Below are 13,652 nucleotides of genomic sequence, written 5' to 3' on the forward strand. Positions count from 1 at the left end.
TTTTTGTGCTTGGGGAAATCATACAATTCTACTCATTACAGATTACAGAGAAATGTAATCTATATCTATAATAGCTATGTGATTATAAATGTAGTTAGTATATCTCCATATAGCTATAGCTAATCCATATGATTAGATGTAGATATAGATATAAATAAAGATATATAGGTGTAGATAGAGATATTTTATGGATGAAACACAGTTCAAGAAACAACTAGTAAGAAAGGGAGCTTTTCACTGGTCTGAACTCATTCAGATCTTAAGTTGGAAAGACCTGTTACTCCTGGCTGAGTAGTGGTATAGATTGATTTTCTTGGTCGATATGACTCCGTATCATGAAAAAAACTCATCAGGGTCTTTCTGAAACCCTTCCTAAATGTTCTCTGGGATGTAGACAAAACAGCAGAATAACAAAACATGAATTTTCACCTCAAAGCTGTTAGCTACTGAGTTCATATGCTTCTCTGAAGCTGGACATTTCCTGTGTAAAAGTGTTTGAAAAGCCTTTTTATTTTATTCAAAAAGGCCAAAATGGGGTGATCTTCTAAGCATTAAAAGTAGACATCTCAGGCTCAAACAAGCAATCTATTCAGTCTTCAGAAAGAGAGAAATGTCAGTATATGGTACCTAAACAGCAAAAAAAGGAGATCAGTTTACTAATATGTATGAAACATATTGGTAAATAAGTAATAGATTATATGTAATTATATTGAATTCTATTAAATATCATGTTCAAGTCCAGACACTGGTCTAAGTTGTTATGATAGTTCCTCTGTTATATTCACTTCACAGCACTATCCAAATCCTAAAATAGAAAAGAACATGGTAATAAATGGAAAGGAAATAAATTCCAAGGTGACACATATCTCCCTTCTCCTTCTACCACGTAAGTGCAAAGAAATATGATACTATGAAACACAGTAGTGTTATCATGTTCTTTAAAATAAAATCATTGGCACAACCCCATCCACAGCTTTTTCATATATGAAAAAGTTTTCAAGTTTTCGTGTAAGAACAATTTTCAAATTCATATCAAATACCTCTGAAGGTTTAAAAGCAGAGACTTGTAGCTGTCTTACCACTGACAGCACTTATTTGTCAGCTCACTTGCATACTCTTATATCCAATAAAGACATAAAAACAGCAGAGAAAAAAAATTCTAATAAGGAAGACAAAAGTAGTAAGTTCTAAATGTTTTCTGACTTCACAACACAGGAATATCAATCACTTGGAGCGATTGAGAACGATGCACCTGGAGACACAGACAGAGACGCAGACAGCGAGAGCAGAGCCAGGCAGAGCTGAGCTGAGCTGAGCCTTCTTTAATTAACAGTTCTCAATTAATAGGTTTACAGTTACAGGCCTGGACCAAGTGGTTAGCCAGGATGTTTTTTTTCGATAATTGTTATTAGAAACACACCACACTCATCTCGTGACTGTTTTTAGTCACGTTCCCGTGCATATCTTGTGGGCAGTTTTCCAACCCACTCATTCACATGCCCAGGCCCAAGATTTATATGTCATACATAGCGGGGCGGTTTTCCAGCCCGAGATATCATTCTCACTGGCCTCACTCCTTCCACTCATAAAAAGCATGCTCCTGTATAACCTGTCCAAGGGTCTTTATGTTTTGACTAATTGCTGTAGTTTAATCGTGTTAGTATTATTTGTCCAGATGGTCATGTTAGTATTGATCTTCCTTTATCCTCCAGGTGGCTGGAACCACATGTCCTGCCATTCCCACAATCACTGAAGTATTTAAGAGAAACAGAATAATGCTTCAGAGAACAAAGCCTGAACGTTTCATGGGAGACAGCAGGGAGGGACCAGAAAGAGGTTGTGAGCTCTTAAGAAGATGTTGACTGGCCTTGCAGGTAGCTGATATGAAAGCAGGTCTCCTGCAGGTCAAACACTGATAAAAATATTATGTGGATGCATTTGTATATAAGTTTTGCATCAACATAATTGATGGCAAAATCACCTTGATAGAATAAATAGGGTATTTAATCCTTTGAAAGAACAGTGTCTCCAGGGCAATACAGTGACAATACAGTGAGCTGACATTAACATCAGATATTTTATGGCCAAAATTTGGTAAAAGAATGCTATTTAGTAAAGGGTGCGGATTTTCCTGGCAACTTGTTTTGCTTTAACTTTCATAGGCCAGTAACAAGCAACGAAAGAGAAGTCTGCCTGTTTTTTCCAGTCTTTGAATATTCACACACACATATATATATATATATATATATCAGGAAAGTACATAGTTTTCATCAGGGAGATTTGTCATTTTTAGCTTTCGAAAACCAGGAAGTTTTAAGAAAGACTGTGTTCCCAAACAAAAGTAAAAAAATCCACAATTGGTAAGGTTCACAGGTGGCTACATACATTTAGGTATACCAGTAACTCAGCTGGAGAAAGCTGTGCACATGGCAGAACTGTGTTTGGAAGAGTTAAACAGCAATTTTCATTTTTTTGAGTGATACAAGCATAACATTTTTGCTATGTTTGGTTGTACCATTTCGAAAGAACTTACCATCACTGCCGTAATCATAATATTAAAATATACTGTGGACCCTGAATTTGTGAAAGGATAGACAGGCTACTTTAAAGGGAATGTAAATTCTCTGTTTGGCTTTGCCTCATGCAGTACTGTTTTACAATCCTAAAAAAATTGGTCAAAAGACTTCATTTTGAAGAAGGAACATATCATAGATAGTTTAATAAGAAATTTGTTGGTATAAAATGGAACCAACTGCAGCACTAGGTCATTTTTCAGACATTGAGAAAGAAGGTAGAAACTGGGTTTACTCACCAGAGTTGTGACAGTATTGATTAGGTGTTATCATAAGCAAACATTATGTTGTCAAGGTGAATTGACAGTCCTCTATTTTGGCAAGTCCTGCCTTTAGAAAGGCAAGTATTTTAGATTGTGGTCTTTTCCAGAGCTTCTAACACCTGCCAAACCTTCTTGAAATGTGATGGAATTAACACTGAAACAAAGAGAGAGGCAATAACATACCATAATGGGTTAAGAGTGATCCCTTAGAGAGTCATTTGGACTGGAGACAGTAGAAGGCTTCGATCTTCTCAGCTGTATGTATATAAACAGGCACCAGTGTTGGTGGAGTGAAGAAGGTTTTCTCTGAGATTTTTTGTGTCTAGTCTGGTTGAAGTATTCAAGACTGACATCCTCTTTCAGGACTCTTCTGGTCTTTTGTAAAAACATGTTGAAAAGTTGTATTACTTTGAAGAAAGAAAAAACTAAAGCCTAAAGTCAACAACACGACACAATTTGGCAGGTGAGGTGGAAGAGGTGGTAGGACTCCAGCTGCTGCGTGATATTGTTAATCTTCAGAAAAGAAGCTTTCTGAGACTTCTGCACTTGTATAGCATAGTAACTCATAAGTTTTACCAGCCTTTCCTGGTGTCATGTCCGGGGTAAATGATACAGTTTAGGAGCACATTGTGTCCTTTTGTATGTTCCAACAAGAAGCCTTTCTGTGAGCAAATGACAGACAGGCTTATATAAAAGATCACTAAATTTAAGTGGCTTCTCATCCACCTTTCTGTCTGACCTCTTCCTTTCTGCATTAAAAAGCTGATCTCGTGTGTTCCTTTGTGGCTGACACGCCAGAAGGCTGTGCTGCCATCCAGTGGGACCTGGACAGGCTGGAGAGTTGGGCTGATGAAATTTAACAAGGGAAAGTGTAGAGTCCTGCATCTGGGCAGGAACAACCCCAGGTTCCAGTATAGGTTGGAAATTACATATTAGAGAGCAGTGTAGGGGAAAGGGACCTGGGGGTCCTGGTGGACAACAGGATGACCATGAGCCAGCACTGTGCCCTTGTGGCCAGGAAGGCCAATGGCATCCTGGGGTGTATTAGAAGGGGGGTGGTTAGTAGATCGAGAGAGGTTCTCCTTCCCCTCTACTCCGCCCTGGTGAGACCACATCTGGAATATTGTGTCCAGTTCTGGGCCCCTCAGTTCAAGAAGGACAGGGAACTGCTGGAGAGGGTCCAGCGTAGGGCAACAAAGATGATTAAGGGAGTGGAGCACCTCCCTTATGAAGAAAGGCTGAGGGAGCTGGGTCTCTTTAGCCTGGAGGAGACTGAGGGGTGACCTTATTAATGTTTATAAATATATAAAGGGTGAGTGCCATGAGGATGGAGCCAGGCTCTTCTCGGTGGCAAACAATGATAGGACAAGGGGTAATGGAATCAAGCTGGAACACAAGAGGTTCCACTTAAATCTGAGAAAAAACTTCTTCTCAGTGAGGGTGACAGAGCACTGGAACAGTTTGCCCAGGGGAGTTGTGGAGTCTCCTTCACTGGGGACATTCAAAACCTGCCTGGACATGTTCCTGTGTGACCTCACCTAGGTGTTCCTGCTCCAGCAGGGGATTGGACTAGATGATCTTTTGATGTCCCTTCCAATCCCAAACATACTGTGATACTGTGAACTTGGGCTACTTATAGTAACAGCCACCAAATCCTTATTGGTCTCTAGTTGCTTGGCTCTGATCATGGGATCAGCACCAAGAAAAAGAGGTCTGCTTTTTGTTCTTCTGAATTTGCCTTGATGACATTTTTTTTTAAATTTTCAGAAATACCAGTTAGCACAAACTTCCCACCAGTATCAGGAGAGTATTCTTTGGTTTTGCTATGACGACTTAATTTAAAGCCTATTTGATACCCTCAGGTTCTTAATTTGCTGACAGAAAAGGTCACTGGGGAGGTACAGTGTTCTGACTGTGCTGTCAGAGTGCTGAATCCAGGATGGAATTCTGTGGGCTGTCCTCTTAGCAATCTGAGTTTGTATGAAGACAAGAGAAAAATGCCTTCCCAGTCTCAGTTCAGCTACTGGAATCAGTTGCACAGCCTACTTTAAAACCCTAATTTTATTTTCAGCAGTTACAGAGACCATATTAATGGGGTATGGATGCAGATCCTGGGGAAGCTCTGAAAAATAATAGGTGTTTTAAGAGATTAAGGACAAAAAGCAAGCCTGTAACTCTATCATGTAGAAGATGCATTTAAAATACTTTGCTCTCATGATTTCCAAATAATTTCTCAACACCTTAATCATCCCAGATCCACCCTGGCTGTTTAGGCCTTCGTTTATACAGGTCTGCTCAGTTTCTGATCCTTCTATTTAAAATACTACCCAGTGCCACCAGGAGGTGTCCGTGTGCTATTTATTCATTACTTTCCGGGCTGCTTGCATTTTCTTTTTTTGGGGGGGGCAGGAGACCTCCATACCACCACCACAATAATAGCAATTTTCGTTGGATCATTATTATATAGCATTGGTGTTTGCACTTCCAAACAAATTAGGGTGTTGTGTTGGGGTCCGGAGAGAGCTTTTAATTCTTTCCCTGGATGAGAGGAATTATAGATGAGAAAGACCTGTTAAGTCATCCATCATCTTCCCTCACAGTATGCCCTGTTCTCTGAAGTGTGCTGTATAATGTCTTAAAGGTATCAGTCTGTTGCTAGGGAAATGATGACTATAATGAGATGTTACACATTCTACATTTTGACCGCATTGCAGGATCAAAGATGAGGCTGTGCAAATGAAGATTTTTTACTGAAACATGTAAGTTGTGTCCTATTTGCACTTCTGTGTAACTTTCAGGATTAGTAAAAAGAGATGAGTATATACTACAAAAAGCTAAATATCACACAGTATTTTTATATTGCTTATTCCCATTTGGTCTGTGATATTTAATTGGAAAATATCTAGTGTATTTTCAGTGTAAAATAAGCAAAATTATGTACAGATCCATAGTGATCCGTAGGACATCACAAATTACTACAAGACATCCTATTGCACTAAAGCCTAAAGTATTGTGGTATTTATTACCACATGGGTATTCAGAAGCACACATTAGCGTAAATAGTAAATCTGATTTCATTTTAACATCAGATAGGAAGAAGTAATTAATTCATAACATATGATCAGCCCTGCCTGGTGATATAATGTATGGTTTAGATGTATTCCACAGGGTCTCTTGAAAATCCTGTTCCAACTAAATTAAAATCCAGTGTGTTGCAGCAGTCACAAGTACTATCTGCAGAAGCTGTATGTGAGGGAGGGCAACGTGCAGCAGTGACTCTTTTTTCTTAGCTGTATAGTCAGACTGACTAATTCTGTTTTCTATTGCATCTTGCGATCAACATGTGTTTTGATAAAGTGCATGCCATCCTTGTCAAGGTCATTAGCCTGAAAAAGATTTCCAAATACAGTGACGTGTTATGTGGGTTATAACCAAATTTCTTAGAATGTTGAGATTTATAAGTTTGCCAAATCTAATTTAGTAGTCACACTTCACTGAGGATATGGTTTTCAGGCTATCTGTGTAAAACTGCAACCTTAACCTTCCCCCTCAAATTTACTTGTAGTCTTAGTCTTTATTATAATTTGTCTGTAACTGTAACACTATTTCACTAAAAACCTGGCAAGGTCTCTTCCAAGAGTAGTTATTGGATTCGCACCAGTGACAGCAGTCCCAGGATGTTTCTGAGTAGTTCCTGACCACAATGACTCACATATGTCCTGTTCTATTGATAAAGAGAAATATTAAAGCAGCAGATAGATATCATTACTGTATATGAGTTTTTGACTTACACAGTACACATCCCTACATGTATAGCCAGCTAAATCACTGAACTGAAAAGAATGTGGGCAGTAGAAATCATTTTACAGGGAAGTAAGTCAAATGAACTAGCAGGAAACAGTGAAATACCACTGACAATGAACAGTAAAACATTCCCACATCAAAGATATGGCTCATACATTGTCTATAGATACTTGCCATTTGAGGTCCCAAGTGACAACAGAACTCTATTCAAGCAAAAGCATGGTTTTGCTGACATGCATATTGCAATACTGAGTTTCTTTGCACAATCACATCTGTGTTCTTTTTTTTTAGTGAGAAAAGCAACATACAAATAGAAGCACACTAGTAGCAGAATGGATCCGTCACCACGCTACATGGTAAAAAAAATCTTGTTTTCATTTAGCTGCCTTGGAAGCCACCATTTATGTGTTAATACTTAACTGCTTCTATATATCTGTTTGCAATATCCATGTTTGAAGAACATAATGAGACTTAATTTACATGCTAATGCAACAAAATACATGCAGAATAGATCAACTCACCTGCTAACAAATGCATTATTAGAGCCACACTAGTACTGACTACTGACAGGTAGCTTTAATACCCCAACAGTGGTTTGCAGAGCTGCTCAAGGTTTGGTCTCCCTACAAATAACTCCCATTCAGCTCTCAGATGATATGTCACTATTTCCTATAAATTACTGCCGAGTTACTTTTTAAAATTTCATCTCTCATCCTTTTGTATGTTAAAAACTAATATTTCAAGATCAAAAGGTGTTCTTTTTTTCATGGAAGTAGATTTAAGCATTAAATGGTTAACCCTTGATAGGTTTATTATTTAACAAATACAAAACATCATTATCATATGTCTTTGCCAGTGCAAGAAAGTAGTGCGGATATTTTGTAAACGTTTTTGTCTCAAGATATTTTGGGAGCACTCAAGAGGATCTGCCTTGGTCAAGCCTGTGTCAGGCTATCACCTGTTAAACTACACTCATGGATCAGCACCACAGAATTTCTTAATAGCAAACGGGATTAAAAATGTATGTTGTTGGCTAACATGTTAAAAGTTTACTTGAGGAACCCTAAGCAAATCATCACTAGCATTGGTCTTTTTATAAACACTAGGTTTCAGGGTACTGAAGCATAATGTGTCGCCTGAAAACACTGAGAAATCATTTGTACGCACATGGCATGAGTTAACAACCTGTCCCGTCCTCCATCCTAAAACATCAGCAACTCCAAGCCATAATGTAAGAATCAATGTAAGAGTATAGAGTGTGAAGTCCTGCTGCTTTCAGAAGATGGGGATGCTTTTTGTCAGCTGGAGCGCACTCTATTTGTGGTTAGCTTTACTCTCTGCTTTCAAGATGTGTTCACATTTTGCTAACTCACAATTAGATTTATTAGTCACACACAACAACAGGAAATGATTCTGTACTCTGTTATCCTAATTTGACCATTATTTTCTCTCAGATATTGGCACTACATACATAAGTAATAAAATAGCGGAGATGTACCAAACATCCATCGTGACCATCTCTGTCCTTATTTTCTCACATTCAGTACAGTATCCCTGATCATGAGGAAAAAAAGCAGGAAAGAACAGAGTTCACCCTGGGCCTGCAGAGAACAGTCAGAACATTCTTGCTACTACTTTGACTTCTATCCTTTTCCTTGATGTTAAAAGTTTCTGCTTTCCAGAGAGTATCCTGTATTCTAAGCTATCTAAGAAATCTCTTGTTAAAACCTGATGATTCTCATTTGTCTCAAGGGTAAGCTACACAGATTTTTATGCATGTTTCTGTTCTAGAGCACTGTTGAAAACAAGAAGTTGGTTCTGAAGTCAAAATATCACCCAAGTTGAACAATTTCTCTCCCTTTTTTTTTTTCTAAAACCAATACATCCTGACTGTTCATTAGATGATGGAGGTAGCTATTTTCTGCCTTGAGCTCCACCTGCCTTACTATTAAGAAAATACATCCTCCTTATATTGCTGGCCTGTCTTATTGAATTTATGTTTCCTTCCTGGCTCTATTTCTTCTGTCATGTTGAGAAATTTGAAGTAGACGCTTCTCATTGATGAAAAAGATGAAGAGGTACAACCTTTCCACTGCAAGACTTTAGTCAGTTAAATATACATAAAATCCAATACAGGAGTCCATATCTATATATTTCTAGGGTATTATATTACATAAGGGAAGCACAGGACAGAAAATAAACCAGCCAGGAAGACAAGAGCAAAACAAAGAAACATGTCAGGGCAAAAATACAGCAAATTAAGATAGGAATACTGCTGAGGTAAGGCAGACTTTGTCAAAGTTGAGGTTACATTACTTGTGCTCAGTCTCAACAGAAGTTCTCAGTCTTTTTTTGTAAAAAAAATGATGTTTCTGAAACATAAAATATAACCATTAAGCACATCTGGCATTCTTCACTATTTAGCTGAAGAAGGCATTCATACTACAGAAGTTCCAGCTTAACCACTTTGGTAGTTGCTCCCTCCTGGACACCAGATAATTTCATTACCCATTTGCAAGAAATCTAGCTCCACAAGATCTATCACTCATACCACAAAACACTTTTTCCTACTTTAAAATTGTGGAAAAAACATGGCAAGGGCAATAGCAGAGATGAGCAGCAGGTATACTGGCTTTTTTCTTATCTAGTTAATAACTGTTGTGTGGAAGGTCATAGTGAACTTTCGGCTTTAAATGATAGTTTGAGGAAATAATGGTATGTGTGTGCTTGCTGCTGTCTTTTAATATAAGATTTTTCAAGCACATGGACAACACTAATGGAAATAATAAGAAGAAATGCCAATACCTCTGTCCAGTTCTAGTTCTGTATTATTTGTGTTTCAACTAGATGAAGAATCTAAACCTTGCAAGTGCAATGCTTGTGCACATAGACATAGACTTTGTTACGGGCAACAAGAACATGAGTACAGAGCCTAATTTTTAAAGTGACAGGGCTGTGCCCTGGGTGCCCTGGGTGACAGGGTGAAGGAAGCACTAAAAGCATACAACTAAAGAGACAGTGTAAAAAAACCCAAACAAACAAACCCCCAAAACAAACAAAAACCCCAAACAACCAACAAAATAAAAACCCAAAACAAAACCAAAAAAAAACCAAACCCAAAACTTAAGGAGTATTCTATTAAGCTGATAGTCCAGACCTGACTTTGTTAGGTTTATGTAGGTTTTGGAGAGATTTTTCTAAGAAACATTGAAACATTTTACCCATCATGAGAACAATAAAACATGAAGATGATACTGGAACAGAAGCCACCGTGGCAGGCTTACAGAAAACAATAGCTAGCAAAGGGAAAAATAACTCCAAGTCTGACTCTGCCATCAGTATCCCTGTTATATGATGCAATAATACAGAAATAAAGGTGCGACTATACTTGAACTAGCTTTTTTGTAATTGCTTAAATAGTGCTCAAGATGATTTGGCACAGACTACCTACACATTTACAGAAAGTGAGGCCTGCTTAGAGATGCTATAGAAACACCCCAAATAAAGAGATCCAGCAGAGTTCAAGTGATAAAGCAAGCACTTGTACACTTTTAGGGGATGAGGAACACAAACAGCCTTTTACCCTAAAATTAACAGCGCTATTTTCCATCACAAAGAGATATGTTTCAAAAACCAGCAAAGGCCTCCATAATTTTTTTAAAAGCTAAAGAAAACAAGAGGAGAAATAGAATAACAAACACAAATTAGAGGAAAGGCTGAAATGAATTTTATTTCACAACACAAAAATTAAGAAGGAAAGTGTATTGAAATCAAGGAAAACACTGAAGGAAAATAAGGAAAACCAGCACTTTACTGCAATTACCTATTCCACTATTACCTTTTCCCATGACATTTTATTCATGTTGTTTCATGGGTCATCAATAAAGTAACATTATAAAAAGCCCTAGAATCTTATTTCCTTCTGGTGTTTGTGCTAGATTGACAGTAACTAGTCCATTACAAAGGGGGAACCAGTTCAGCTTGAAGACCAGATGCAAGAGCAAGGAGGAGAAAAATAATTAAAAAAAAAGTCAGTTTGTTAACTTTGAAAGGAACACCAAGTGAAACAAATGAATAAATAATTAATTTAAGGGTAACAGTATTTTCAAAGCAAATGGACTGTTTCTGTTACCAAGAACATAGGGTGCTTGGCAGCTAGTAAGACAGAGGCATTTGGCTTCCAAACCATAAAAGGTGAGAGTTAATATTACACTAATGAGTCACAAGCAGACTGCTGGCCTGTTTTTTATTAACACTAATAAATGAGCTCATAATACTGATCAGAAGTGTTTTGTTTTGTTTTTTCTCCACGCATCTCACAAAAGAATTTCAGGTGACAAATACTATGATACATATGGTAGAAACAAACAGCTGTGGCCACAAAGATGTTTTGTTAACTGATGATTAATATATTTAGGAAGCAATCACACTATTCATTAGTAAAAGTTTACAAACATTAAAAAGTGCATAACATTTGAAACCAACAACAACACAAAAATATATATAATATATATACTATTTATAAAGAAAGTGACATCACCACCTGTTAATAGAAGAAAACAAACCTTCTGACTTTGTGATTGGTGCTTGTGTGATTGCCACGGCTTACTTGTCAGTCACTCTTTACCTTAGTCACACAGCAGTGTGGCTGCCCCATTTTGCAGGATTCGGCCTTGTCTGTTGGGGCAGGACAGGGGAAGGAAATCAGTCAGCATAGCTACTGCAGAATAGGTTATTAATTTGTAGCTATTTTAAGTAGTCCTGTAGATGGACAAGTTATCCTGGTGTTTCAATGAAGGTCCAGTGTGGGCTGTCATTTTGGAATAGCTGAAATGGGAAAAATACAGTCTTTTGGGTGCTAGATGCCAAGTCTCTCACTCCCCTCTTCACATCCCAGGGAAAACGCTGCTGTAGCAGCTTCTAGCACTTGGCTGTACCTGGTGCATCAGTAGCAGGCTACTGGCTGTGCAAACTCAACAGCCTGATCAACTGAGGCAAAAGTAGGGGACAGAAAAAATAGCCCCCTGGCTGGATCCAGCTCATGATCCACTAGTTGGACCATCCTGCAATCTAAAACTCATTCCAGAATACGTAGTTGGCAATAACCTATGCCAGTTATTCTCCCGTGTGTAAACAAAGGCCTATCTTCAACAATGGGAACCAGAAAAATCTCTAGCACCACGGAATTTGTTTGAATTTTTACCCATATAAGCTTATAGATGTATTCTTAAAACTACCATAACAATAAAATACTTGGACTAACATTTTTAAAAAATATCTCAGAGAAAGATAAGAAATTGGGAGTAAAATTAGAAAAATAGGGAAGAATAACATAGAAGATTCAATTTGAGTCTCTGATATGCAACTAGCTACAGGCAAGTGGCAAAACTGTACCAAGGACACAAAACACGCCTAAGTATTCACATTAACAAATCGTTTTGAAGGCTCATCTAGTAACAAATTAGTGTTGTTGAGTCATTTAGGTTTAGGCATAATCAATTTAGCAGTTGACGTTTTAAATCCATCATGTGCACATCACCACATTAGGCAAAAAAACAGCCCTTTCAAAACGCGTGGTAGAAAAATTCACAGTAACAGAAATATTCTTCATAAAGCAGCTGAGAAGGGGCAGTGTGGAGCATCTAAGTCATACAATACAAAAACCATGGTAAATAACAGAGCTGTAAAACAGATGCAAAGTTCTAAAAACAGTGCTTTCTTTACAGTTCTTTTAATGGGTGAACACTTTGGCCAGAGAATTTTAAACTCTGAGGACCGCACAAGCCTTTTTTTAAAGATACACAATTAGATCCTCTGACGTTTCAAAGGCCATTTGCTACAAGGTTTACCTGTTCTACTTTCTTAAAGTGTTCCCATCAAGTAGTCATTATGAAGGGATCCATCTGATGACACTATCCCAAAAAATCAATACATGTTCAACCATTGCTTATGACAGAGGTAGAGAAAATTCTGTCTTCTGCCACAGCTTGTACCTCCATTTTTAGCATTGTGTTGAGTGGGTTCCAGCAGTGAAGACACATGCACTTTCTTTTCCACCAGCTTGCTCATAGAAACAAATTTGTTCCAGCATGCTCCTGCAGTCTGAAAACATCCAGCAGCTGCTCCAGTCGGTCAAAGTCGGATGTCAGCTTTCTTGCTTTGCTGCCTCCCCTTGGGCCTCCCCGGTTTGTTCACTTGAATTTCGTTGTGCATCTCCTTCTCCTTCTGCAATATACAAGAAAAGGACAAGTGATCCACCATGAAACAAAGAGGTCTTGCTCCCAGAACCCCAACTCTTCATTCACCATGGCCCACAGCGTTCAGTCCAACTGTTTCACTGCAAGCCACGGAACAACCTGAGGAACAGAAACCATCTTACAGCGGCACAATGAGCAGACAACTCATAAAACCTGTCTAAAGAAGGCTAAGTAGTGAATTGACAACAGTGTATAAGTACCTATATGCAAAGTATTTTATTTCACCTAAAGATTAAAGACCTAACAGGTTCACACAGCTGGAAGCTAAGTGCAAGTCAGACACAAGTCCCTGAACATGGGACTAATTAGTGATAGGTATAGAATAAAGAATAACTTTAGGCAAGGAATAATGTTAACATGTAAATTGTCTAATATTTTGTAAGGATTATGAGTAATTTGCATTGAACTAGCAGTTAAGAGAAGAAAACTCCATGGACTAAGTTATAAAGAGGTCTAAGTAGAGAGAAGAGTACCTTTAGTAGTTACTTTAATCTATAGATCTTTAGAATAAAGACAGGGCTCTCAGTAAAGATAGTTATTGTTTCTCCATTTCAAATCACACCGTACATCTGCAGCTTTATTTCTGTTTATAGAAATAAGCACCATAAACACCCAAGAAATGACATTGCTAAGGGGGGAAAAATTATTTGCATTGTGAAGAATATTGCAAAAAAGCTCAGACATGATAGCTGTGTTTTGTGCATCCACTGAATATTTAGGTGGCGAAATGCCTTAGAGGGTATTGGTAATTATCA

General features: G+C 38.0%; 1 protein-coding gene across 3 annotated transcripts in view; it reads right to left on the bottom strand.

Moving 5' to 3' along the window:
- Nucleotides 1–10,344: 10,344 nt before the first annotated feature.
- PKIA (cAMP-dependent protein kinase inhibitor alpha) overlaps nt 10,345–13,652 on the bottom strand; it is a 42,171-nt gene continuing 38,863 nt past the window's right edge. For 2 of the 3 annotated variants that reach the window (XM_082044482.1, XM_082044481.1), the window contains exon 3: nt 10,345–12,865. In XM_082044482.1, the coding sequence (XP_081900608.1) occupies nt 12,786–12,865 (80 nt within the window). In that variant the 3' untranslated portion in view covers nt 10,345–12,785. The remainder of the gene's footprint in view (nt 12,866–13,652) is intronic. The other variant, XR_014183232.1, reaches the window with a different exon arrangement.

The sequence above is a fragment of the Streptopelia decaocto genome, assembly GCF_964273445.1.
Source record: "Streptopelia decaocto genome assembly, chromosome: 2".
Classification (NCBI taxonomy): Eukaryota; Metazoa; Chordata; class Aves; order Columbiformes; family Columbidae; genus Streptopelia; species Streptopelia decaocto.